General features: G+C 34.1%; 1 protein-coding gene across 1 annotated transcript in view; it reads left to right on the forward strand.

Moving 5' to 3' along the window:
- The window catches only part of LOC142987430 (bcl-2-related ovarian killer protein-like), a 53,466-nt gene that overhangs the window by 26,632 nt on the left and 1,221 nt on the right, over nucleotides 1–25,613 (forward strand). Inside the window, exons 2-5 of the mRNA XM_076136180.1 lie at nucleotides 21,499–21,694; nucleotides 22,728–22,963; nucleotides 23,049–23,309; nucleotides 24,924–25,082. Of these exons, the coding sequence (XP_075992295.1) occupies nucleotides 21,625–21,694; nucleotides 22,728–22,963; nucleotides 23,049–23,309; nucleotides 24,924–25,082 (726 nt within the window). The 5' untranslated portion in view covers nucleotides 21,499–21,624. The remainder of the gene's footprint in view (nucleotides 1–21,498; nucleotides 21,695–22,727; nucleotides 22,964–23,048; nucleotides 23,310–24,923; nucleotides 25,083–25,613) is intronic.

Raw genomic sequence — 25,613 nt, forward strand, 5'->3', positions numbered from 1 at the left:
AGGCCGCCTGCGATTTCGTCCGCGTGGAAACCCTTCCCCTGTAAATCCCGATCCTTCGGGAACTCTGGGATGAAAAGTAGCCTTTGTGTTATTCTGGTTCTTCAGCTACGTACATACCAAATTTCATCGTAATCGATTCAGTAGTATTTGCGTGAAAGAGTAACAAACATCCATACATATTCACAAACTTTCGCATTTTTAATATTAGTAGAATTTATAGCATGGAAGAAAGAGAAAGAAGCACTAGGTAATAGGTACCTGTATTACACTACAATCACTTACAAAAATAGGTGAAACTTAGAATTCAAATTGAGCCTTTGAGCTCACCCGCATCTATCAAAAGAAGCTGAATACTTTACCTATATTTATTACCTTTTCAATATATAAAACGACAAAATTACAAAAAAAAACATAATATTATAGTTGTTTTTGAAGGTATTCCCTCAGATTGAGATATTAGGTACTAAATCATTTTTATGTAAATAACTTCTTACAATTTTATTATTAATTTGTATACCTTCGTTATTAAATAATAATACAGCTTACCGAAGTGACCATTTTTTATAAAAATGTTCTTCGTATTATTCTACGTTTATTATAAAAACAATTTGGTTGGTAACATCATATTGGCTGTAGACAAAAAAAATGTCCTTATTTATTGTGGCTTGTTGATGATTGGAACAACGATTTAATTCAGCAGTCTTATATTACGTAACCTATCAATTTTATAAAATAAAATATTTTCTTTGTTAGTACTTTTACATATTCTGTATATTAATCAAGAAATGAAGGAGAAAGATCAGGAATTCTGACACCTCTAGCCTATGGGATTCATCGCATGGAAGAGAGAGAGAGAGAGAGAGAGAGACTATTCATCAAAAATAATACGATCCTTCCAAGACAAATATGTTGTGATAACGTAGGTACAACGTTATTTGAATGTCACTTACAAGCTGGGACCTATATGCCTAGTATTTAGTTTATTTACCTAGGACTTGAGGAAAATTGTTGAGCTATTATTTAATTGGGACACACGTTCCTCCAATAATTCAACATAATTTACTCAGTGGGAGAGGGAATCGTTTCAAACTTCTGCTTAACTATTCTTTTGATAAATATTTACAATCCCGCTTTCAGTTTTTCCGCTTTTCAGCTTTTCTACTTTATCAAAGGAAATATTCGAATAATCTTAATCAAAAATAGCTCAGTAAATATTAACTTCGTTTGTTATATAATTGAACCAAAATGGAATATAATCACTCTGTGACTGGGCGGCACCGGGCTTTATAAATTATTAACATATAAATACACTGTAGATCAATTTATCTATAATTGAAAGGAGAGATAATTATAGGAATATAGCACAACACTCAATATAGTGACCTCGTCACTAGAACAAACGGTATCCAGGGGATAGACACCCGAACCCAAAAAAAAATTGTGCTAAATTAAGTGAGTCATATCCTCTTGAAATAGAAGCTATTATATAGAATTATTGAACTACAACACTTATATAACATAAAATAAATTATATAAGTATATTCTAAGTGTAATTGAACAAGTAATGTACATGTAATATACGAGTAAGTTGACATTTCATTATGAACTCAGGGTCGTCAATTACTGTTGTACATATGCACTTTATTGTCACTATAATTTTCTATAATCTGTACTTATATTATAAAGCTGAAGAGTTTGTTTGTTTGTTTGTTTAATGCGCTAATCTCAGGAACTACTAGTTCGAATCGAAAAAAATCTTTTGTGTTGAATAGACCATTTATCGAGGAAGGCTTTAGGCTACACAACATCACGCTACGGCCTTTAGGAGCGGAGTAGCAACGAAAAATGTTTAAAAAACGGGGAAAATTATGACCCATTCTCTCTTATGTGACGCAAGCGAAGTTACACGGGTCAGCTAGTGTTGTATCTATAACTACGGCACAGAGTGGAATGTATGCGTATCACGAACGAGTGATATTTGCGAAGAGCGGCGTTAAAACAAAAGACTTGTGGAGCATACACGGATGGGTTTGCGGGTATCTCGCCACACAAAAGTTGTACGGGTATAAGGATCTACAAATATGAGACATGTTGCCATAATGCTGACTTATTTTATGTCGTAAAAATAATATGTAGAATAATATAAACTGACTTATTAATGTAAGAGAAATAGTAAGATAAAGTCTGACAATTTAGAAGAGAACCTTAGTCTGCAAGATATATCTAGATTATAATCACAATTTATGTGTTATTTCCAAAAAAAAAGTAGTTGTATCAAATAAACCACAGTCAGTTACATACGCCTGTGGGTGTCTAATGTTTTAAATTCTGAATTTTGTAAACCTCACGAAGTCGCAAAACTTGCATAAAAGATGAATAAGCTGATAATTCTCATCGATGTGCTTATGTTTTTTCGAGAAAACATATGGAATATATCCGCCTAATTTGCCTACTATTAACATACTAAAAATGCAAATAGCACAATTATGTATAATTTGCGTAAAAAATCGCTTCTTCACATAAGTACTTGATTTGTTAAAATTCATCATGTTACTGCGAAACGCGGGCCTTCCCCTGAAATAACTATAATGAACTCACCTGAACCGTTCAAATTATAATTACCACGCTCGAACAATCCACTGTGTTCATCGGATGCTCAATTTGTTCAGCATCATGTAACGTAGTAACGTTACAATCCCATGGTACCAAATTATAGATCCTGAAGTATTTATTAGCGTGTTTTACTCCCGAAAATTACGAAAAACAATATCTTTATCATAGCAATTACCATACACGTGCGAGAATGCAAATATCATTATAACTGACAAAGACAAAAAAACTTGTTTTGTAAAAAAGTAATCGTATCAAAAGCAAAGCTCCATGGTTTGCGTTAATGCGTTCTACAAGATTGTTGTGGTTATATTACAACCATATCTAATTGAGGCAAATTGAACAACGTCCCGCGAGATATTCCCTGGGCGTATTAAGTTATAATCCCGGCCTAATTACATCATAATCGTAAACATGCCTAATTATCTTAAGTAAAGGTAAATATAAATATAATTTTTAACCCAATTTTCTGTATAAAGTATAGTAGTATTCGGTAAATAGCATATCAGAGTGTTGTACAGATTTTTACGTTATATACTTATTATATTTAACTGGAAATGTGGATGGCACATTAAAAATGTATTAATAGTCATTAATGTAAGTGATCATTAGATAATATATGCATTGTGCATTTGACATAGTGATCAACCAAATCAGTTGGATAGTTACAACCTGTGCCATACTGTTAACTTTCTTGAAAAATATAGTGTTGTGTTAATTCGTGATGTATCACAATAAGTATCATGATTATGATGATTCAAGTGACAGTGATGACGAGTTGCGTATTATACGGGAATATAGAAACAGAAATCAGGTATTTATTACTTTTGTCTCTCACTCATACACATGGTTTGCGGTTCACGGAGTGTTCAAGTTATTCTAGACTGAAGGTCTGTAACATGGCTTAACGATTGCTATATTTGATTGACAACAACTGATACCAACGACACAACCAAATACACTATGCGATCTTCCATCTATGTAATTTCCGCGTTAATGTTGCTCTACCCACTGATCATGTACCGACCAGCAATCTAAGCTATGGGTTTTGTCTCTAAAACCTTTTTAAATTCCAACTTAATTTCCATAGATAATTCCGTATTCAAGAATAAGACCTCTCTTAACTTTTTAAATAAAAAAGTAATCACGGATAGTCCATTAAAATATAATTACCGGACCCTAACCGTTCTCATCCCGCGAAAAGACCCATGTCTAACTTTAGGACGGTAATCTGTTAATTTATTATAAAATGCCTAATACTTCATACTTCATTACCGAGGTATATCTTAACTATGAATACTTTGAAACATAAATAGATAATTTCATTTATCATAACGCTTCAATAAGAACACTTGCGTGAAGTCTAGTTACCTGAAATGATAAATTAGAATTGTTCACTGTCAGTCAAGTCGCAGCAGTCAATATGGTTAGGTATTATTTGGCAGTTTCCTTTGGCCTTACAGTACCTAAAGTATTTGAGAAATGTTTAGCTCAAACTCTGGCTCCATCAGTCTGTTGGAAACAACTTCGTTCAAGATCTAGGCACACAGGTTTATTCTACTGTTAAAGGAACTTTGGGAATGTTTCCAGTTTCCTAGAACCGTGCGGTATTAAGCACTTGTATAGAAATTACTTCCATTAACATTACTTCAAGTTATTTTTTCGAATAAACACCTTACTTAGCAGCAAATCACGTTATATCGATACAAAAAGACTTTTGCTATAGAAAATGTTGCCAAGTTAAAAAACATTTCTTTTTTCGGACCTTTATACTGCTCAAGATATAATTCACGTTTTCCAAGAAGTTCAAGTATATTTGTTATTAGTCTTTGGAAAAATTTTGGAAGATTTCGAGTTCTTGTTATTTATACGATTCTTAATACATGATATAAACGAAAATAAATTAAAGGAAAAGTCATCTCCACATTTTAAGAATACCGAACTTATTACGACCGAAGAAATATGTAGATTGAATAGAAATAGAGGAAATAAATTGATTTAATACACCTCCAATTTTACGATGCAGCGACCTATGTATATGTGAAAACTACAAACATACCTAAACATACTTGCATAGACTCGGTTTATATTTAGCCTTGGCTTTCAATACCCATATAACCTATGTTCCAAGTGGTAGTTTTGCAGAAGGCACTTGAATTCAACATACAAGTATTGGGAATATAAGGATGTTTCACTGTAATAAAATAGTTCCTGTCTCATATTACCTCGTTGACCTCAAAAAGTGATAGAAAATTGATATGTTTGTGAAATTCGCAAGATTTGTATTTCGGCACGTGACCTTGAATATTCGAAACGCGCTTGGAATATCAATATAAATCCATGATATATTCTTTGGAACATCATTACGAAGGTGTACGCGAAAATTGAAAGCGACATGGGATTGAATATTATTTATTGGAAGCACTGAAATTGTATAATGAACAAGACTTCTTATGTTAATCATAAGAATCGTACTTTTGAAAACATTTTTTCTTCTATAATTTCGTTGTTTTGGTAGCACTTGTAACTCAGCTCGTCTGGGCGATTTATTTTGCCTTATATGTCGCTAAGCCCTAAAAGTTTAATAATCCAATAAACTTTTAGGGACAGACTGATACGGCAAAAACCTTGCAAAAGTATCGGTGCCTATTACAGGAAAGAAATTCTAGCTCTACTCTACTCAAAATCATAAGAAATAAAAAATGAACATAAATAAAATCATGCCTTTTTCACATAGGGATAGATCCTTAAAGGATTCCCTTGCTTCATTCACATGCAGGCGCGTTGTCATACAGGACTGCTTGTCATAAAAACGTAGCCTTCAGATATAAAAGTAATTCGTGTGAAGTTTCCAGTACATTATCGATGAACGTAATTTTTCAGTAGATAATAAATTCCGCTGACTCCATGTGTAATCAAACCCGCTTGTGATTTATTTCACACAGTCGTGAATGTATGTATTATCCATCGTTGAACTCAGCTCTGACTTCGTACAACCAAGATATTTTAATTAAAATACAAGTTATATAACATTTTCGGCTCGAATATATTGCTTCGTACTTATAAATATTAAATTTTAATGTTTTACTCAACGTCAACGAAAATACGTCAGGGTATATTAAACGTACACTTTCAAGGATCTATTTACGATAAAATGATTCAAGGAGTATTTTGCCTCTGTCCCCTACATAAGATTCGATTCGGTACGTCCATATCACGCTTAGGAAATTAAATAACTCCGTATAAAAGCACTTTTTCACTCAAAAGTAATGGTAAAGAAAATGTCTGTAAGTACCTACTCACGCCCGACTCCCTAAAATAACAGAAAGTTTGACGCATGGAGAGGAAATCTTACAAAGAAAATTCTACTCAACTTTATGAATCGACAAAAACTTTCCTCGTATATTTTTATAGATTGAAGTCCGATCAGCCGGTCAGGTCTAGGTTAAAACCTACCACAGATGTCTACGGCAGATGTTTTCAATGCCCAGTATTAGCATAGACTAGTAGGTATTGTTCCAACTCTCTGTTCGGAAAGCCTAATTTAGATGCAAAATGAATACATAACCTACATAGTGCGTACGATCTAAAATACTCTGTTTTGTTTAAGTAGAACGATCACAGACGCTTGTAAGTCAACTGTAAACTGTTCCCATTTATTATGACAACGCAATTTCATGTAACATTTGTCAAGTACATGTGTTCCAGGAAATCGATTTAACCCTTTAAATGCACAACGTGATTTGTGGCTTACGTGAGGCGACTTCATACCTGAGGATAAGCGGACAAAAAATAATAGGATGGCCTACCTCTTTTTGTGTACAGAGAAAAGGGTTTCAACCGTACATTAAATTCAACCGCTTTCAGCCAAAAAGCAGTCCTTATGTGACGATCAGCAACAAACATTACAGCCATGTTCTAACCGAGATCTGTATTATTTTAATTTTAATTAATTAAACCTTTTACTGGTCTGTTTAATTAAAATGCATAACCTTTTATTGTATATGCATATATTTATATATAAAAAAATGGCGAATATATTCAGAGTCTTATCTTAATTCTCTAAAACAGTGCTACTACTTCTTATTTTCTGATCTTGAACAGAGCAAATATAAAGTAGAGATAATTTGATAAATTTTATTCATCTTAAATCATAGTGTTTCAACTTTAGTAATACTAGAAAGTAAAGTTTTATGTTAGTTATAGGGCCACCGAATGAAGTAACGGCCTAAAACAAGTTGAGTTTCGAATAATTGTACGTACTTCTGAACAAGCTCGGGGACATTTTGATAATAAATGTAGCGCCTATTCAGACGTGTATCAACTAAATCCCTGTATTACGGTACGCTAATAACTGTTGTAGATTCTTCGAATCAAAGAAAATTGTGCTATCGGCGTGGTGTCCGTCATTAAAAGGTTAATAGACATCTTTCTTTAGAAGCGCTCAAAAAATATATACCTAAACGGTAACTCGATATTTTATGAACTTTCAGTTTTTGTATTGAAAGTATACTGTACCAATAAACTAACTAACAAAAATTCAAAACTGAATCCCGGTTTTTCCATTGGCTAGTACAACAAACAATACACTTGGTTTGTCATTTGTTACTTCCATACTATCAAATGAAAGAACTGCTTGTGTTCAAAATATTAAAAGGTTGTCCCTATATTCCAAGCTTTAGAGATTGTCATATTATTATCCACGTGCTACATTATATTTGGGTAAACCGTGCGATTAGGCAGACACGATGTTCTAACGCTAAATTAAAGTCTGAATTTCATACAGTTTTAGACTTCAATGTTTACATTTCGCTCCTCTCTAGCTCCCAAAGTTATAAACGAGTTTGAATTTGCAGAGTGGAGTAAGCAAATCAGTTAATCGGGATTTCGGAAGCAATTTTGTTATCACATAAACAATAATTTGTCTACACTCATATTCAGATACTTATTATTTTATTTAAATGCATTTTTAACAACCCCATGCCCATAATGTTTAAAAAAATATAAAGCAAACGTTTTTTCTTAATAGTCCTTGTTTGTGTAAGTAATATTTTAATGTGTAATTAATATTTTAATATCGCATACGTTGACCTAAAAAAGTTCTGAAAAACAATTTTAATCAATACCATTTCAATGAATAATACATGTTGAATAAACTTCTTTCGCGTTACCATCCGGACTTTAACGAATAAAAAATGTATGACAGATTAAATACATAGATAAGTAAAGAAAAAAAACTTAAAGGTGCGTAAATGTACGCTCTCCATGAAACAGGTTTATGATTTCTTTTGTAATTGCGTCAGAGTTCAGAAGCCAGAAGTAACGACGACTTGCATCAAACGAATATTCCACAGTTTACAAAACTATTGTTTATTAAATTCCTTACTCTTATGATTGCAATAAAACAACAAGCGAGATGAAATAGTTATGCGACTCTTTCATCTGAATAATTTAATATACGTATTTGTTACGGCGAGTATACGGAAGCGATGTGGAACAAACAATGATACTTGATACAAACAAAATTGTAGATTATGTTTACCAATATTCCTAGACGTTGTTATTATAATTTGTCTTATCATTACTACATAAGAAAAAAAGTCCTTTTCAAAAACTGTCTGTTCACAATGATTTATAAATGTACGGATCGGATTTTTACGCGGTTTTTAGAGGAAGGTTTAAGTGTACTTTTTATTAAGATTTAGAGGAAATTTACTTTGTAGCCCGAAAGAAGAGGGCAGGCCAAGTATTTTCTCAAAGCCGTGAGCTCTTACAAACGTTGAAGCGAATAGGTATTATCAGTTTCCATAGAATCCATTTCTTAGGATAGGACAATCGCCCAATTCTTGTAAAACTAACTATTGAATATCACATCAAAAGGAAGCCTTAGAAAATGATGAATAAACGTTTTCAATAGATGTTTCTCAGAAGATAAAAATTAGCTTCTAATATAACCTAATGTGGTTGATTGTGAGCAGTGCCCTTTGACCTCGGCGACTTAGTTTTGATTGAACATAATGACGGTCAGTCAGATGATCGGCCGACATCATGTGTCACTGTACAATGATGAGAATATTATTTACGATTCACTGGTAAATTAGGCGTAGTTGCTAAGTAACTAAACCCGTGATCTTTTTCGGTCTTCGTAAGATCGAAACAGACTCGTCCAGAGTAATATGTTTTTTTTTTTATAGACAACTTCCGCGCTAAGAATTTCTCTTGTGTCGCGGGACGTTTACAAACATACAAACCACGGATACAAGTACAAGCAGACCCGAAACAGTTATTTGTGGATCGTACAAATAATTGTGCCGTGTGGGAATCAAACCCATGACCTCCCGTCGCAGTGGACTGCGCCACGGAAGCAGTCAAATACAACAATACGAGTACTGTATTATGTATAATGTTTTATAAAGATAAATACCCGGTGTTTAGTTATTTGGGGCTAGTTTCACGGTTTACTGATGAGTATCGGATAACCTATTCGATGGATAATGTGACAGCAGATGTATTAAGGCAATTATTAGGGCGGGAGTAGTCTTTAAAAAAAAAAACTTTCAACATTCTACCTGATATAAGCTAACCAGAAACCAAATACTTAATCAGAGTCTTTGAACATCGGAGCTTTAGTTTATATTTCTTGAATTAAAAGTATAAATTAAAATAGAAGCAGAAAGTAAAAAGAAATTGTAGTGATTACTGTAATTTGATATCTGAGCAATACTTACTTATCTACAAAAAATGAAATCAATGTTTCCACGAATTCGTTTATCTCAGACTAGCTGACCCGCGCAACTTCGCTTGCGTCACATAAGAGAGAATGGGTGACATTTTTCCCCGTTTTTATAACATTTTTTACTGGTACTCTGCTCCTATTGGTCGTAGCGTGATGATATATAGCCTATAACCTTTCTCGATAAATGGGCTATCTAACACTGAAAGAATTTTTCAAATCAGACCAGTAGTTCCTGAGATTAGCGCGTTCAAACAAACAAACAAACAATCAAACAAACAAACAAACTCTTCAGCTTTATAATATTAAGTATAGATCTGCGTAATCCTACACTCAAACAATACGGAAAGTTTTAACAAGATAATATGATATTTACATAAGGTTACTGAACTCTAGTTGAAGGATGCTATGGAATAACAATTCAACTAACTGAATCAAACGCCCACTAAGGTAAAAAAATTACAAATCGCTTGCAAGTAGTTTAACATTATTTTAGTAAAACAGTGTCACTTATCCATGAAATCTTAAAATTATATACGCTTGAATGTATAAATGAATGTTATATACAATAAAGCACCGCAATTCTATTGTAGTAGATTATGGGACTGCAATTTCATTTTTTTTTATTATTATTAACCTCTTCTCGGTATTCTCATATGTCAACGGAAAAATTATGTGAGGACTTAGCTCCATCACGCCGTGACCTTAGCAAGAGCAACCAAAAATGGAGAGCAACAGACGTGACACGCCATACCTGTATTTATGAGCCCAACAACACTCCAAAACATTCATCTACTACATCATAATTAGTTATTCATTAGTGTGACTCTCTCAATGACTTCAAACTAAGACCAAGCCGTCCTTTTCATACAAAACAACAATCTACATAATTGCTGCTCATTTCTCTCAATTTATGTATGTACGGGACTCTACATGTATGGGAAACCTTCCGTTATCTCAAAGGAAATCAAATAATAACCACTTATAGTTTTACGGGTCGCGATCCCAAATATCGGGCAGCGGAACAAAGTTCATTATTATTATTACGATTCAATTAACAAAGTCAAACAATTATTAAACAATGTGCTGTGCATTTTATTACACTTTTTAATAACGTACTCGTTTTAATAGTTTCACAGCGGTGTACAAAACTATCGCGAAACTAAAGTTAAAACTTTCCAACACAAAACAACTTTTTGGAATACAATTTGCAATGCATATAAGGTAGTTTTAAAGTCTATTGTTGTGAAACCATCACAATGACACAATGTAAGATAAGATGGAAGATACTCATAGATGGTCTACGTTCGCAATTTATTTATATCCATTTATGTGTTTAGTTTACAACCCTTGTTTTGTTATGTAGATCTGCGACATTATTGACTCGCATTGTTCCCCGCTAGTGTATGATTTATGCGACAAGTACAAAGAAATACGTGACTGTCTATTACATGTGTACCCTTATTCCTATTGACAATAGCTCACTTTGTGTGTTTCTGTTCGTTCTTTTGTTATACTTTACACCTACAGGAAGTGAATTTATTTGCCATCGAGGAAAATATCTACTGTGCATATCACTGAACACAAGTAAATATATTCAATATCATTTCCTCAGTCAACTATCGTGATATTCTCATGTTTGTTCGAACAGACTTCGGTTTAATAGAGCCGTATCAAAAAGACAGGTGCCACTGCAACAAAGTCACAAACAATGAAAACATGTAGATTTATCTCAAGTTCATAACATCTGGCCCCTACCGCAATGCACCATTCTCGGTCAGTCATGCGAGCTTCACGATATTATATTATTTTAAAATATTTTACCTGCCAGTACACAATGCACACGAGTACTTTCTTACAGAAAACATTAAAACACGCAATGTTACATTGCTCAAATGAGCTGTGTAATGCTTTCCTCATTAGTATTACAATGTTAGTCATACAGTCAACGTAAACACGACTCCTTCATTAGTAAGTCGGGTGTTCTTATCAGCCACCGAAATACCTGAGATACATTATAACGGGGCAAAGCCCTTGGCCCATTAACTTCACCAACACATTCCAAAAGTTGTTTGTTATGTCTTCTCGAACGTTAGGAAATATACTCAAGATCCGCTATTGGAAAACGATTAGGCTCTAATTGAGTCCGGTCATAAAGCTGTTGAATGTACAGATTAACCGCCGATAACTATGTAATAATCATTTGTTAATATTAATTGAGTGTTTAATAGCAGTATTGACAAACGTACCGGGTGTAAACAAGCTTTCGCCGCAAGCGACTGCCTCTCCCGCTTTATATTATGGAGATGTTCAACACTATATAATAATTAAATATTGCTCATAGAGCCACGAGTAAATTATGAACACTGACATTTTCAAAATATAATACAGTAGGTAGTAAATTAGTAACAATCAAATACAATTTTAAACAGCCAGGTTTATTTCGTAGTTCTTTCTCATTTATAAACAAGGGCAGAAAAACATGACCCGCCTATTTCATGAAGTCATTAATATAAGGTTTAGCAGGTAAAGGTACATAATCTCTTAATAGCATCGTTACGGAGTCCGCTGGGACTTATTCTAGGTATCCTATTAGGCTTTTACGATACGACATACACAGTCTATTTCTGGTATAGGCCAAACATCAGAATCATACATTGATTACTATTCCTAGATGAACTATTTCCCTCGGTCCAACACAATTGCGAGGATAGCCAATTATATGATTGGTTTCCACGTCATTTCCAGATCAATGCTTCCATATTCATTTGTGCTTCTTTATTCCGTCTAGTTATCGTCCTGACGTTTGTGTCAGAATCCACAAGCCATTGGCAATCTCATTTAGCTTATTCATGGGGATCTCGATCTCAACAACTTGAGATATATATTCTTATGTCTCCTTTGATTAAAAATATACAAAGAATGTATCTAGTGTTGCAGTAAGAGTAGATTTTTGGATGAAAACGTATTAATATTTTATGCAATTAATACAATATGCCCTAGGATTTTTACGTGCGTTAAAAAATAAATATTTAACTATCAAGTATTACATCACAGTAATTAACGAGAGCATACTTTAATTAACCTTATATCAGATTAAGTTTTAACTGGGTTATATCAGTCGTTTAATACAAGGTAAACAAATACTTGTTGGTCAAATTATTCATAGATTTGTGATAATAATATTACAAGTATTATCTCAAAGTAAATAAATCACATTTGTTAATATTGTAAAAAAGTAGTTTTCAACAATTTTTCACTGACAGTACAATCATTCACAAAGTTTCAAATTAATCCGACGCGACGCGACGAAACGCATGCTCGGGAAGTCGGCCTGTATTATGGCTTAAATGCAAACATATTATTTACAAACATTATTATGAACCTTATCGAATCGTGTGGGAAAGTCATAGAAGGAATAAAATGATACAATTTTAAAGTAATAAAGTAAAAGCCGATTCGAAGACAATTTCAAAGTTTTACCTGACAAATTGAATTCGATGGCGATGTCTAGCGAATGTCGGCACTCGGCTGCTCTCCCGATTGCCTGCCCGTGGCTCTCGTGCCTGCAGCTCCGCCATGTCGGCTCTCCGTTGCTTGTATTGAATTTCCCGAGCACTTTCCAACTCCTACATGTACCTGTCCTCTATTTAAAGACGAAACTTTATAAAATTAACTTGTAAAATTAGTTTCCTTCGCTCAAAGTAGTTTCAGTGATTATTTTAAACTCTCTTCACGTTTTAGTCTAATAACGTAGCACAGGAAATGTTTTCATCATAAATTATCTTTAGGCATGAGTTACATAAATAAACTTAAGAAAAAGTCTGAACATACGATAAATAGATCAGAGTTGTTCATCATAACTCAAAGCACTCATCAATAACATGAACCCGCCCACGAATACACGGCTGATAAAAAATCGATATTAGATAGGAATAACCGATAAATATGTGAAGGGAATGATCCGTGATATAGGCGTAAAATTGCGGAACCGCGAAAGTACCTCATAATAACTTGATGAATAAATAAATATTTTCCAAATACTAAAGCGTTCATTTTAATTTCCACTCTTGTGTTGGGAAAATAGGCTGCATTTATTGAGTGAAGTGGAGACTCGCGCACTTATAATCATTTATTATTCATAGTCGTAGAAAAAAAAAGGCACTTCAACTAATAAATAATTATGAATTTTTAAATGAAAAATAATTAGCAGGACTTTAAACAGCACTAACAGACGTACAAATTTGCGCTCTTACATTTTAATTGAAGAAGTGTGAAGTTTGAAAGCTTTTTAACGCCAACTTTCTTCAGAGATTTTCTGGTTCGTTAATTGTTGGGTATGGCTATTAGCTTTTACATTATAATACACTATCGCGATAACGGTTTGGTGTATCGTTGATAAACGTTTAACAACAAATGATAAGTGGCCATTAGGATAAACAGGGCAATGGAAAGTTTGGTCGACGCTAATGCCCAAATCCACGTGTGTCGTAGAGATTAAACAACGGACCGTAAACACGGCATATGTGCCCGACGTAATACATATTACTTAACTTTGATAAATTGTAACCAGCTTGAACCAAATCTCGGCTATTTATAGTACCACTTCTACTTGATAAAAGTAGATTTCTCACGTCTTATTACGTGACACGGAACGAGCAAATAAATAAACGTTCACAATTTTCGTACCAGCAATTTTTCATAACATCTAGTGTACACATATTTCTTCAGAAGACAAGTCAATCTCGAGAACGATATACATATTTTAATAAGCGTTTTATTTACTTGTAACAGAAGTTATAAATAAGGTCGATTTGTTCCTAAAACGCCATGAGCCCTTAAAAATCAATAACATAAAACAAACAATTTGCTAAAGCCGGAATAGTAAAATAACATTGGGTTCATGAAAGTTGTGTGGAAGCATTTTCCTGTGTGCTTTGGGTAATATAAAATTAAAGTGTCCGCATCGGTCGGTGCGATATCGTAGACCGACCGTTTAAACAATACCCACAACACAACGTGGGTTATTAAATTTGATAATAGTATAACTAATGGAAAGGGCCAGTGGTCAAGCAACGGCAACAAAGATAGAACAATTGTACAACTACTTTAAGAACTTTATATCTGCGGTCATTTAAAAACAAAACAGATGCGACTGTTGTTATCGATAATAATTGATCAGCACTACACGGAGCTTCTTCTATCATACTCTTTTATTCGGTGATGTCCAATAAAAACTCATACTTATAATATGATTTGGAAAAAATAGGATCGTTAGTCGTTATCGCACCTGCTTGTTACCATGTTTCATTTTATAGGTCTTAGTATAAACAAAATAGTTAACTATTTCTGGGTTAAACAGGAAAATTAGTTAATTAGTATTATATCGTTTCTGTTTAGACTTGGGGTCGATCTATGCTGATCCAGAAATAATAATAACGCTATAGATAGACGAAAAGGTCCTAAACTAATAACTTCATTTCTGCTATAAAATTATTCTACAGATAAATTTACTTTCAATTTCGCTAAAACTCAGACAAATAAAGCAGAAACTTTTAAAACAAACATTTAATAAACAAAAGCAATTTGTTTACTACTTTGAACAGTGAATAAAATAAAGGATTTATTGAATCGCTGTCTATAAAAACCGGGTAATATTTGGTCTTCTCAGTGAAACAAGAAAGATGAAAAAGATCCGGCCGTGTACGATGAAAACTAAATCCTATGTAGTGAGATGATATAGCGCGGAGAATATGGAGATGCACAGCGTAATGATGGATTGCTAACCCTCGCGTGAAGACATCGTAAAACCCTATCCTCCAAATGACTCACGGGTAACATAAAGCCTCCAATGTTTTGCTTTCGTTCACACTTATGCAAAGATATGTAGGAGAAAATGTTTCATTATTTTTTTCTAAATTTCGTGAGTTTTTATAGTATCAAGTTTTGATTGGTTTCAAAACTAAGGATAATATCATATTCTTTTATGTATTTTGTCAAAAAATAGATTCAATATCAGGGTTCAGTAATAGGGCAGATAATTATAATGAGCAGTAAAATAGGTTAACATAACAAGTAATAAACGTTACTGGGACTATAGGTAGTCATTTCTATTTTCACAGGGTTGCTGAATTTAAATATATGTTATTGTTTCCTCAAGCCTATCTAATTTGGCATTCAGAACACACATAGATATATCAGTATAACATTGAGCTGATGAATTAACATTACCGACGCGGCGCAGTCACGGTCGTCGCCGGCCCGCCGCCAAACTGTTACACCATCTGTTCCTGCCTCGCATTTATTAATTCTGCTGTCATTCTATCTTATTCCAACTTCCTAATATCCGCTGGCCCCTTTCGTCCGCAATTTATTTCAATTATCTTACAGTGAATATCTCAAGATAAGGCCTATAAAGAAGCAACTTTATATTAAGTAAGTTGAACAAACAAACGAGCCGTTTAACTTCACCGAGCAAACATAACTAATAAAAAGGGTAAATAACATAAACTGGACATCATAAAAAGTTCGAACGTATTCTATGTTTACAAAACTGTCGAATGAATATAAAGCGTCGCTGAATGTTTATAGCACTATAAAAATATAAACATCTGTTATTTGATGTGTACGGAATCGCAAGTACCTTATAATGCGGTATCTCTGCGGGAAATCATGAAAGGTTGTATGAGTATATCAATATGTGATAAGCAAAATAAGGGACCAATCGGCCACGTAATTGACATTGAAATCGATATGAACCTCGCCGCCGCTGTCGAAGTATTTCACAGATCATTGCATCGCATGCACAAATATTATTTCATTTTGTTGCTTTTTATGGTAAACGTTATATTTTTGTTTATGTTGAGATTCAAGTAAGATACATAACAAATTAACGGTTGAATCGTATTACAATTACCAAGCGTGTATGGCAACCTGGCAGTTTAATTCAATTTATATTAACTTATGGAATTAGTAACAGTATGACTACATCGCCGCACCGCACGTGTCTAATCAAAGTTTATATACGACTGAGCTATGCCTGATTTAGTTTACTAGCATACAGAGGTATAAATTAGATACGTTTTATGGTTATTTTTATCTTGGCTTATGTCTGGAGAACATCAAGACCAGACAAATGTTTTGAACTGTCACGATAACATAGCATAAACGTAAAATAAACAACGAACAAAAAATGCAACTGATTTGTTTATTAACATACATATGTACAGTCTGTTATAGCTAAAGTTGTAGGCAAAGTTTTATGAAATGCAATATAAATCACTCTGTCGTTGTCACTTTGTCTGGGAATCGAACCTGGGACCTCGTGATCAGTAGTCGGACACTACTGCAGTAATCTCGTAATTCATTTTATTTTTTAATAGCATTGCTGCGCTGCTATCATATTAAACGCTGTCGATGATAATAGTCAAGTTATATAAAATAAACAACACATTATATTAAGTAAAGTAATAACTTTATCTTTAGACAAATACACGTTAAATAAATTACGTGAATGCTAACTCAAGTTGTGCGCTTCTCATAACAGTGACAAATTGATTTTAACTCAAGGTCCTCAGTCGTAGAACCACTAGTTTTTTTCTTTACACAAGGAATTCATCGTGCCAGGGTTCAAATGAACGTGTGCGTATTGTTTATTATTAAATTATGTGTTTATTTGTTATAACTAGACAACACTAAATTGAAATTTAAACACTGGCTTTTCATTGCAATAAATATCATCTAAATGTTATTGGACGACTGACAAAAGACCCTTCGATTCCAACCTAAGCAGAGCTTGTACTATGATAACTAGGATAGCTGATAAACATATTTATATACTTCTTAATACATACTTATGTAGACTAATTGACAACCTGGCTCGGAACAGATACTCGAGCTCATCACACAATTATTTGGTGGGATTCGAACCAAACCATACGCAGCGCCACGATTATTGCAGCGAGGTGACTGTAATAACCACTGTGCCTAACGTGCAATTCCAAGAGAATAATTGTCTTACATTAACGCTTTATAAACTTTTAACTACTTTGATTTAATTACGACTAGATTTTGAACATTACTATGCGTGAGTCATCTGGCGTTTTAATTTATAGACATGTGACGACAGCAGATAATCCAAGTTTACGAGAACAATGAGAACAAAATATTACCCTTCTTTGAAAATACTTTGTCCATTTGTAGAATATTTGAATCACAAAAGACATCTGAGCAAATTAATGACGAACATCTGAATCTCCTCAGCGGGAGATGTAAGTGGCGTGCTGTTACAATCATCTTTGACAATTCACCGCGTGACTCGTCGCCTTGTCGCCTTCTACAACGCTTTCATTACATTCTAATTAGTCAGATGTCTCCGCTAACATTATTACTGACTTCATTCTACATAACTACAAACAGCGACTAAGTGGTCACGTTTTACTCGCTATTTAAAATATAGCCAAACAAAATAAATCTTCAAGTTCATTGACTTGAAAGTTGATGGAGTTAGTAGAGCCTCTGAAGAACGAAAACTACATACTTATTCCGCTTCTTACTTTTGAAAGACTGAGGATGTATTTCGTAGATCCGCAGTTATTGAATCTGGATATAAACTCCCTGATTAATCCTTATAACTATTAAATTCTACTAACAAGAAGATGTTCAGTTCATGCGCATTGAAGTAGCTTGCGTGTTTTGTCTGGATTTTATGTTAAGTACTGTTATTTGCATTTCATTGCTGCTATTAACAGGACGTTTACAGAAAAAAAAACATTAGAAAAACAACATTATGACGTCAAACATTTGGACTTAATTACTAAAACAAGCCTCCTTTTCCAAAAATAGGTGACTTTGATGTAGGTCGGCAGTGAATAACAAGAGGTATCGCTAGTTCTGACGCTTATACTCGGCACATTCTCGTAAATCTCGGGACCCTCGTATTAGCAATTCTGCGGCCTAAAGTAATACCATTATGCCGTATTGTCCCGTGAATTAGCATACATTGTTATGAGTTCCGCTCTCTCCGGTAAATAAAATATATTCAAGAAAAGTACTGTTAGAGTTGCAAGCTTACCTTTGGAAGTTCAAACGAGCAATATAGTTGTAGAAGTCTGATCATTATGTGGTAACGTATGACATGTTTCTACTTACACAATTTTGTAAAGTGCTGAAACAATTTGCAGCAATAACACGTAATTTCCAAATGCTTGATTGTGTTAAACTGCTCTAAACATATTTTTTGTATGTAGAACTCGTAATGTTTAACAATCGTATCGAATGGAAGATAGGAAAAAAATGAAAAACCTTCTTGGACATCGTAGTAACATATCTACAGTGCTTTTATAAACGATAAAAGATAATAACATGCCTGCTTGCAGCGTGAAATGAAAGCAGATATAGGATTGCAACCATCTGAGTATTCCTACTTTGAGATAAGTATAATGTAGTTACTTTATCTCAACAGTACAGGAGATCTGAAATAATATTATTGTTTACTTGTATGTAGATTCACCCTTTGAGCTGTCTCTATTCTATGTTAACTAAGTAGGAGTATTGTTGATCTATGACAGAAAAATACGTAATGAAGTCTTGGAGGAATAGAAATGGCGAAATTGTTTACCAATATACGCGGTTGAAAATAAAATACCTTTTTTGTACTAAATCTGTCTAGTCTTAAATATTTTAGGTTCAGAAAAATTTGGAAAAAGTCCAACCTGCAGTCGCGTTTGATTGATTACACAGGGCAGATGTCGTTGCACGATTCAAATGAACATGATATGAATGCATCGGAGACGTGAAAAACAAACACACCAAACACACGTCAGATCTTGAGCGGCTGCCAGTATCTCCGTAGTGTCTTTTACTCTTCAAATATTTAGTAGGTATACACAATCGTAAGCAAATCAAAATACCAAAATAAAAACTTTTTTTTCAAACGCATCTGTTTTCAAGACAAATTACACCAACATTTAAAAAGTGGGGCTATTATTTTTTCATAGCTTATACTATGCTACGAAAGGTTTCTCGAGGATTACCACAAGTAATGATTTCCCGGAATTTCCCTTTTATTTAACCTGACAAAAAGTATCCTATGTCACGGAGAGGCTAAGATAATGTATATTTAACTGGGGAAAGACTTATTAAATTTTTTTTGCTAGTTACAGTTAAGTACATACAACACATAAGGTTTTCTTTTTAATATTAGAGAGTACGGAAACAGTTGCAAGTATCTATTGCGCACTTCTTAGTTGGTATTTCAGTAGTGACCGATTTGAATAAATCATTTGATTGTTTCAATCAGAGAATCATGTGCCGATGCCAAATTACACATCAATGCTCAATCTCGATCGACGAACGCCACACAAAGTATTTGTAGTGCTGTATCAGAACACGCGTAATTGTTAATTACGTCGAATTAACTATGAATTGACGTAAATTGTTAATGCGACTTAATTAATGTTGGGGTAACCACGATGACCAAAAATCGTGCGCTTTTCAATCCGTGAAAATAGAAAAATAACGTGCGCCAAAATATTTACACGTGGTGCCCATATAAAAATAAGACAAAATAGTTTGTAAATTACAAATCAACAACGTCATAAATGTGTCTTTGTTTTGAGTTTTTAGTTTAGTTATACTGTGTTTTAGTCAATAAATGATTATGTTATACTTAGATGATTATTGAGAAATGTCGATTAACCAAACAAAGTGGCAATCAAGAAACCCATTATCTTTTTATTTCGAATATGACATAATACTAAACTTTTTAAACTCTATGATTGGAAGGAGGTCACATTTTAACAGTAAGAAAACATAATTTATCTACTTTTTACAGAATATACATGCATACAAACTTGTAAATACACTGAAACATTGCAAGTAATAGCTATTTTTATTACCAACCAGTTTATCGTTTACAGTTTTCACTCATGCGGAATTATCAACGGTGCATTTCACAGTGGAAAAAATCCATTATACATTCAAGTCTACGCCTAGACATAATAAAGTATTTTGTTACGGTTTACGCACATAATTACCATTAATACTTTTGATCTTAGGAAACTTCTATATAATGACGTGCTTTAAACGCAATTTGATGCGTCAGAAAAGTTCAATTTACACATCAAATTTAAATCATAAAATGGACCCGCTCTTACGCAAAACAAATTGCTATTCTAGTCCTTGTTTAAAAAACACATTAAGGTAGCTAAAATTAAGCGGGCAACAATAAAATAAATTAGTTTTTCTAGGACGGCACTTACAAACAACAGACAATACCCAAGCCCCAGTTTAGTAAGGATCAACAACGTGGCTTGATTGTGGCTCGCTGTACTCACTTGAGTCAGCAAAAAGCTATTAACTGAGCAAGGGAGTTCAAAGGCTCGAGGAATCTTTAGGAAATTGTGTTGTCTTGACATACGCAATCACAATACCCGGGTTTAATAGCGAAAAAGTTTAAAATTAAAAATGAGGCTGAGTTATATTATTTTGATATCTGTTTGGACCTTTAAAAACATGATCGAATGTTAATTATAATGCGAGATTCTGTCAGAAGGATATAGGATAAGGACTTTTGAATTAATTGGGGACACAATAATTTTCAAATCCTTACCATTGCTGACCAGTCTTCATTCTAGCAGAGTCTAACAACAAATTCTAGCTCATAATGAAATCTACTATAAAGTTGTATACAAATCCTTTAGTAAACATTTAGGTTGCTATTCCCTAAAGATGATATTGATTGCTGTGGCGCTGTTGGCAATATCACTTGAGTATGAATTTACTTGTAGTAATATAAGAGAGAACGCGTAATACCGCCGAGGGTTCCTTTGACTTGGCTGACGCTTTTCCTAGGTTTTGCATTTCCTTGTGATAGGCAAGATTTATACCGTCATTTGTTTTTATAGCTACATCATGCAGTTTCTTATTGTGGATTGTAGCGTTCTTTGGTATTATTCTTTATTCTATGAATTTTATGTATGTTGTACTCTTGTTGCAAATGTAGTTTATTTGGTATCTTGTCTTGGTTTTTTTTTCGATATATTTATATTTTTTCATATTCTTTTTCAAGTATCGAATAAATCACAAAGCACCCATTTTGCTGTTCTCCTGTCACAAAATGATCATTTATTAAACTAAGATGACTATATTTTCAGATAGGGCCACTAACCGAGTCAAGATGGCAACTGGGTGGGGTGAGAGGTCAAGAGGCAAGCAACATCGCTATACAAGTCACTCCACCCGATGGCGAAGAAGATGACGAGTTTGTGCCCACGCTGCGCATGCGCAGGAAACTCAGCACGCCGCTCAGCGCGCTGCCTGGAGTTACTGATGGACTGATTAGCTTACCAAGTAAGAAGAGAAAAGCTATTTTAATTCATGAAGAAACTATCTTTCTCGACAGAACTTTCAGAGCAATTAATTATTATTATATTATCCCACTGCAGGCCACAAAGGCCTCCCTTTCCTTTTTCCACTTTTCTAAAGCTATTTGATGCCAGGCTTTAGTAAGAGGTTCCAATACATCTCGCCATCTCCTATAAATTTTTTGTAACTATATAACAGCTCCAAATCCTCCTATCAAAACTATTAATTTTGGTCTATGTAAACAATATAAACACCTCCGTGGTACCGGTTGTGCATCACACAAATATTTGTCGCACTCTCGCCATTATACTTATACATTATTTTTAATTACTACAATAGCATTAATAATTATTAATTTTTCTTGAAGAATTCACATAGTAGACTGAAGCTATACTCACAATTCGTAAAGTTTTAGAAACCATTGTTACTAGTGAGGGTTTTGAAAAGAATGGCGCCTTAAGAGTGTCCAAGAAATTTGAAGTAAAGTTAGCAATTAATTCGAGGGAAAAATACTTCATAGTTTGTTATAAACTATCTCTGATTGTTTGAAATATTTTCTCTAAAAGTAACCGCTACCTACCCTCCTGTAAAATTTAATTAGAATTTGTGGCAAACCAAAGCAACTCAATCTGCAACTAAGTGCGCATATGATTAAATTATATAGACTCGAGTAATTTTAGTATTCACAAACTATTTAATGTAAATGGTTTGTGCAAATTCGTGTACTACGAATGGCGAGAATTAATTACAACGACAAGGAAACAATAAGATCTACCGCACGTTGATAGTGTCTAATGGTAATATGAAGAATGTTTATTGCTTTAATATTTATTATTTATTTATTTATTATTATTAAAACAGTGTTTCTTACATGAAACTTATACTTATGGTCCACAAAACTGTTTGAACAGTTTGTCTGTGGACACGGTCGAGTCTCATTTAATTATAGCAGTACTTAAGATGTACATATATTATTATGTATATATTGTACAATATATTAAGCTTTGTTGATTTGCAGATCTTCGAGTGTCGCCGACGCGGTCGCTGTCACCCCTGGACCGGACAAAGCGCCGGTTCAGTACTATGGTGTCCAGCGCCGCGGCCGCAGCAGTCTCCCGCCGGCTGTCGGCTACCATCGGCTGGTGCCTCGCCACCCCAACACAAGTCAAGCCACAAATAGTCCGACAAGGACGCGCTCTATGCCTGCAATATATAAAAACACAAATTAGACGATCAACTTTATGTGCTAAAAAGGTAAACTTATACGCAACGCTTAGTATACTCGAAGACTTAAGGAAAAGTATGAGAATCATTGAAGTTTTTTTTAAATTTATTACAGCAAATAGTAATGAAACGACTCCAACGAATGGTGGAGACGGAATGTGGGGAAGAGGCTGTGAGTAATACAGAGGCTGGAGTGCTGGCGGCTCTAAGGGCGTTATGTGCAGCTTTAGAAAGAAAGAGGCCCGATGCCTTCAGGCAAGTGGCGCGGCAGGCCACGCGCGCTCCCTCCGCCATGCTGAAATCTGATACTGCGCTCTCTGAACTAGCTCTGGCGTTAGCAAGACGAATCACCAGAGAAAATATTACGTGGTCCAAGGTAACTACCCGTCAGTGATAAAGTCCCAATCTTAATCAATAAATATTTCACTCAACTTAGTAAAAAAAACTCAATAAAAACCTTGAAAATTATGTTATCTGTAGCGATTCTGCATCCTAAAACAAAATAAGAAAGCAAGTATTTGTATAAAAGATTTCCTCCACTCGTTCGAATATATTCAGGACCCACAACAGACAGACCTTACGTAAGTATCAGGTAATAAATTTTAAAAATGTGTGCTTTTGGAGCTCCGGAATACACCCCAGTCTTACAACGAACGATGTTAATCGCTTCATAACATTGTATCGATGACTAAAACAACAGAACAGGCTTCTTTGTTCAGATAGGCACAAAATACCTTCGAAAGTTCCGACATTAAGACCTAAGCACAAATCTCTTTCAATGAGTTTAGTTTAATCTGACAAATCAGTTTTAATACTTACTTAAAAGCTTTATAACTTTAGTTCTACGTATTATTCTAGTTCTCAATGTATATTATTAGTACTTAAACAAGCGAAGACGCATTAAAGTCATTATTTTACGGTATCGCGGTTTCTACTTCGACACGAGTTTGTTAGAGATTAACACTAACTTAGATTGAATGTGTTTGTTTATTCTGCTGTTAAGACTTTCAAATGATACTTAAATATGTGGGAATTAAATTACTTTGTTCTTTAATTATTTCAAAGAGATAATAAATAGAAGACGTATCAAATATCACTCGGATCATTGTTGATGTTCGCGTGATGTTTCCTGTCGGTATCGTTTGGAATGAACTGGTATTATACAGTATGTCAGTATTTTTATTATAAATAAAAAACATGACTGTATGTTCTATAACGCTTTCATATCAAAAACCCTTAACGTATTTCTATGGTACTAATTTATGGTCACAGTTCTGTCCGCGCAAAAAGTTAAAAATCTTTTACCCATGCGAACTCGAGCTAGTAGTATTTGATGTATTCAGAATAAACTGTTCTCTACCTTCTAAAACCCGACCATGCATCATAATTTATCATGAATGTAAGACGAGCTTCTCATAATCAATACAGCGTGTCTCTATTCCAAATTTATAGTGTGTCTATTCCAGTAGGTTCGTAGATACCTACTGTGATTAATTGGTTGAACGCTGCCAAGTGTGAGGCTTATAACAGACTTAATACTTGTTATAAAGTTATGTTTCGATCAGTTTATTAATAGCTTTCTCTGAAACTCAAGTAGTTTATTATTACCACACAAACAATGAAGGTCGGTGTTAATTGAATAAATCTGTACAATATAATACATAAAGAAAGAAAATAACAAAAAAGGTCTGTTTTTTGTATTATGGTTTGAATAAGAAATAATTATGAATTGCTTTGATAGTCTTCGCAGCCTTCGAAACCAAAATCCATCTTTCAAGATTTTTTTAGGTGAATGTAAAAATAGACTTTGGGAGAGTTTATTTTCAACTAAGTTTCGTCGTTTTAATTGATATCTGGCCAAGCCGCGCTAGCCTAAATAAATATTGATCTACAAATCTATAGACAACTCGCGCGAGGGGTTGAATAATTAAATGATCGGCGGTTCTGCAGTAAGCTAAAAAATATTATAAAAGTATGTGATATTTGCCAGATCGCTGCGGTCTACTGTGTGTGTGGAGCCCTGGCAAGAGAGGCTGCTGAAGCGGCTGAAGGTGAACCAGCCCTGGAGCTAGTGGCTGCCCCCGCTGCTGCTATTGCCGACCTTCTACATGAAGACACTGGTTCATGGATTGCGTCACATGGAGGATGGGTACTTAACATTTGAAAAACAATCGATGCATCATAACTATTACACCTTATTAGCGTCATAAATGAAAAAGGGATATAAAACCGTACTCTCGGTTACAAAGTTTAAATAAGACGAAGGAAAACATCCTTGTTTTTGTCTTTACAGTCCTTAAGTACCGCTTTGATATCTTCAAATTAAGTAGTTAGGTACCACAGTGTGGATTATATAGATATTAAACTCCTTTTTTAAACACATCGCTACAAAAAATTGGGCAAGAAAATATTACAAAAGGAACAAACATGTTTATCATACGTAACCTTGTCGGCTCTGTTATTTGTCACAAAAAAGTCATATTTTCACATGAACGTTATCGATTTCATATAAAAATCTAGTAAAGCTAAATGAACTGAGAAAACAAACCTGTAACGGTATGAATATAAAATGAACTTTTATAATAAGTAGACGTCCAACACAATATTTGTAGCCAAATATATAAACGTAGAACGAAATTATGCAGTAATGAATGATCCTAGCACTGAATAAGTTAATTAA

Source organism: Anticarsia gemmatalis, chromosome 3 (assembly GCF_050436995.1).
Source record: "Anticarsia gemmatalis isolate Benzon Research Colony breed Stoneville strain chromosome 3, ilAntGemm2 primary, whole genome shotgun sequence".
NCBI lineage: Eukaryota > Metazoa > Arthropoda > Insecta > Lepidoptera > Erebidae > Anticarsia > Anticarsia gemmatalis.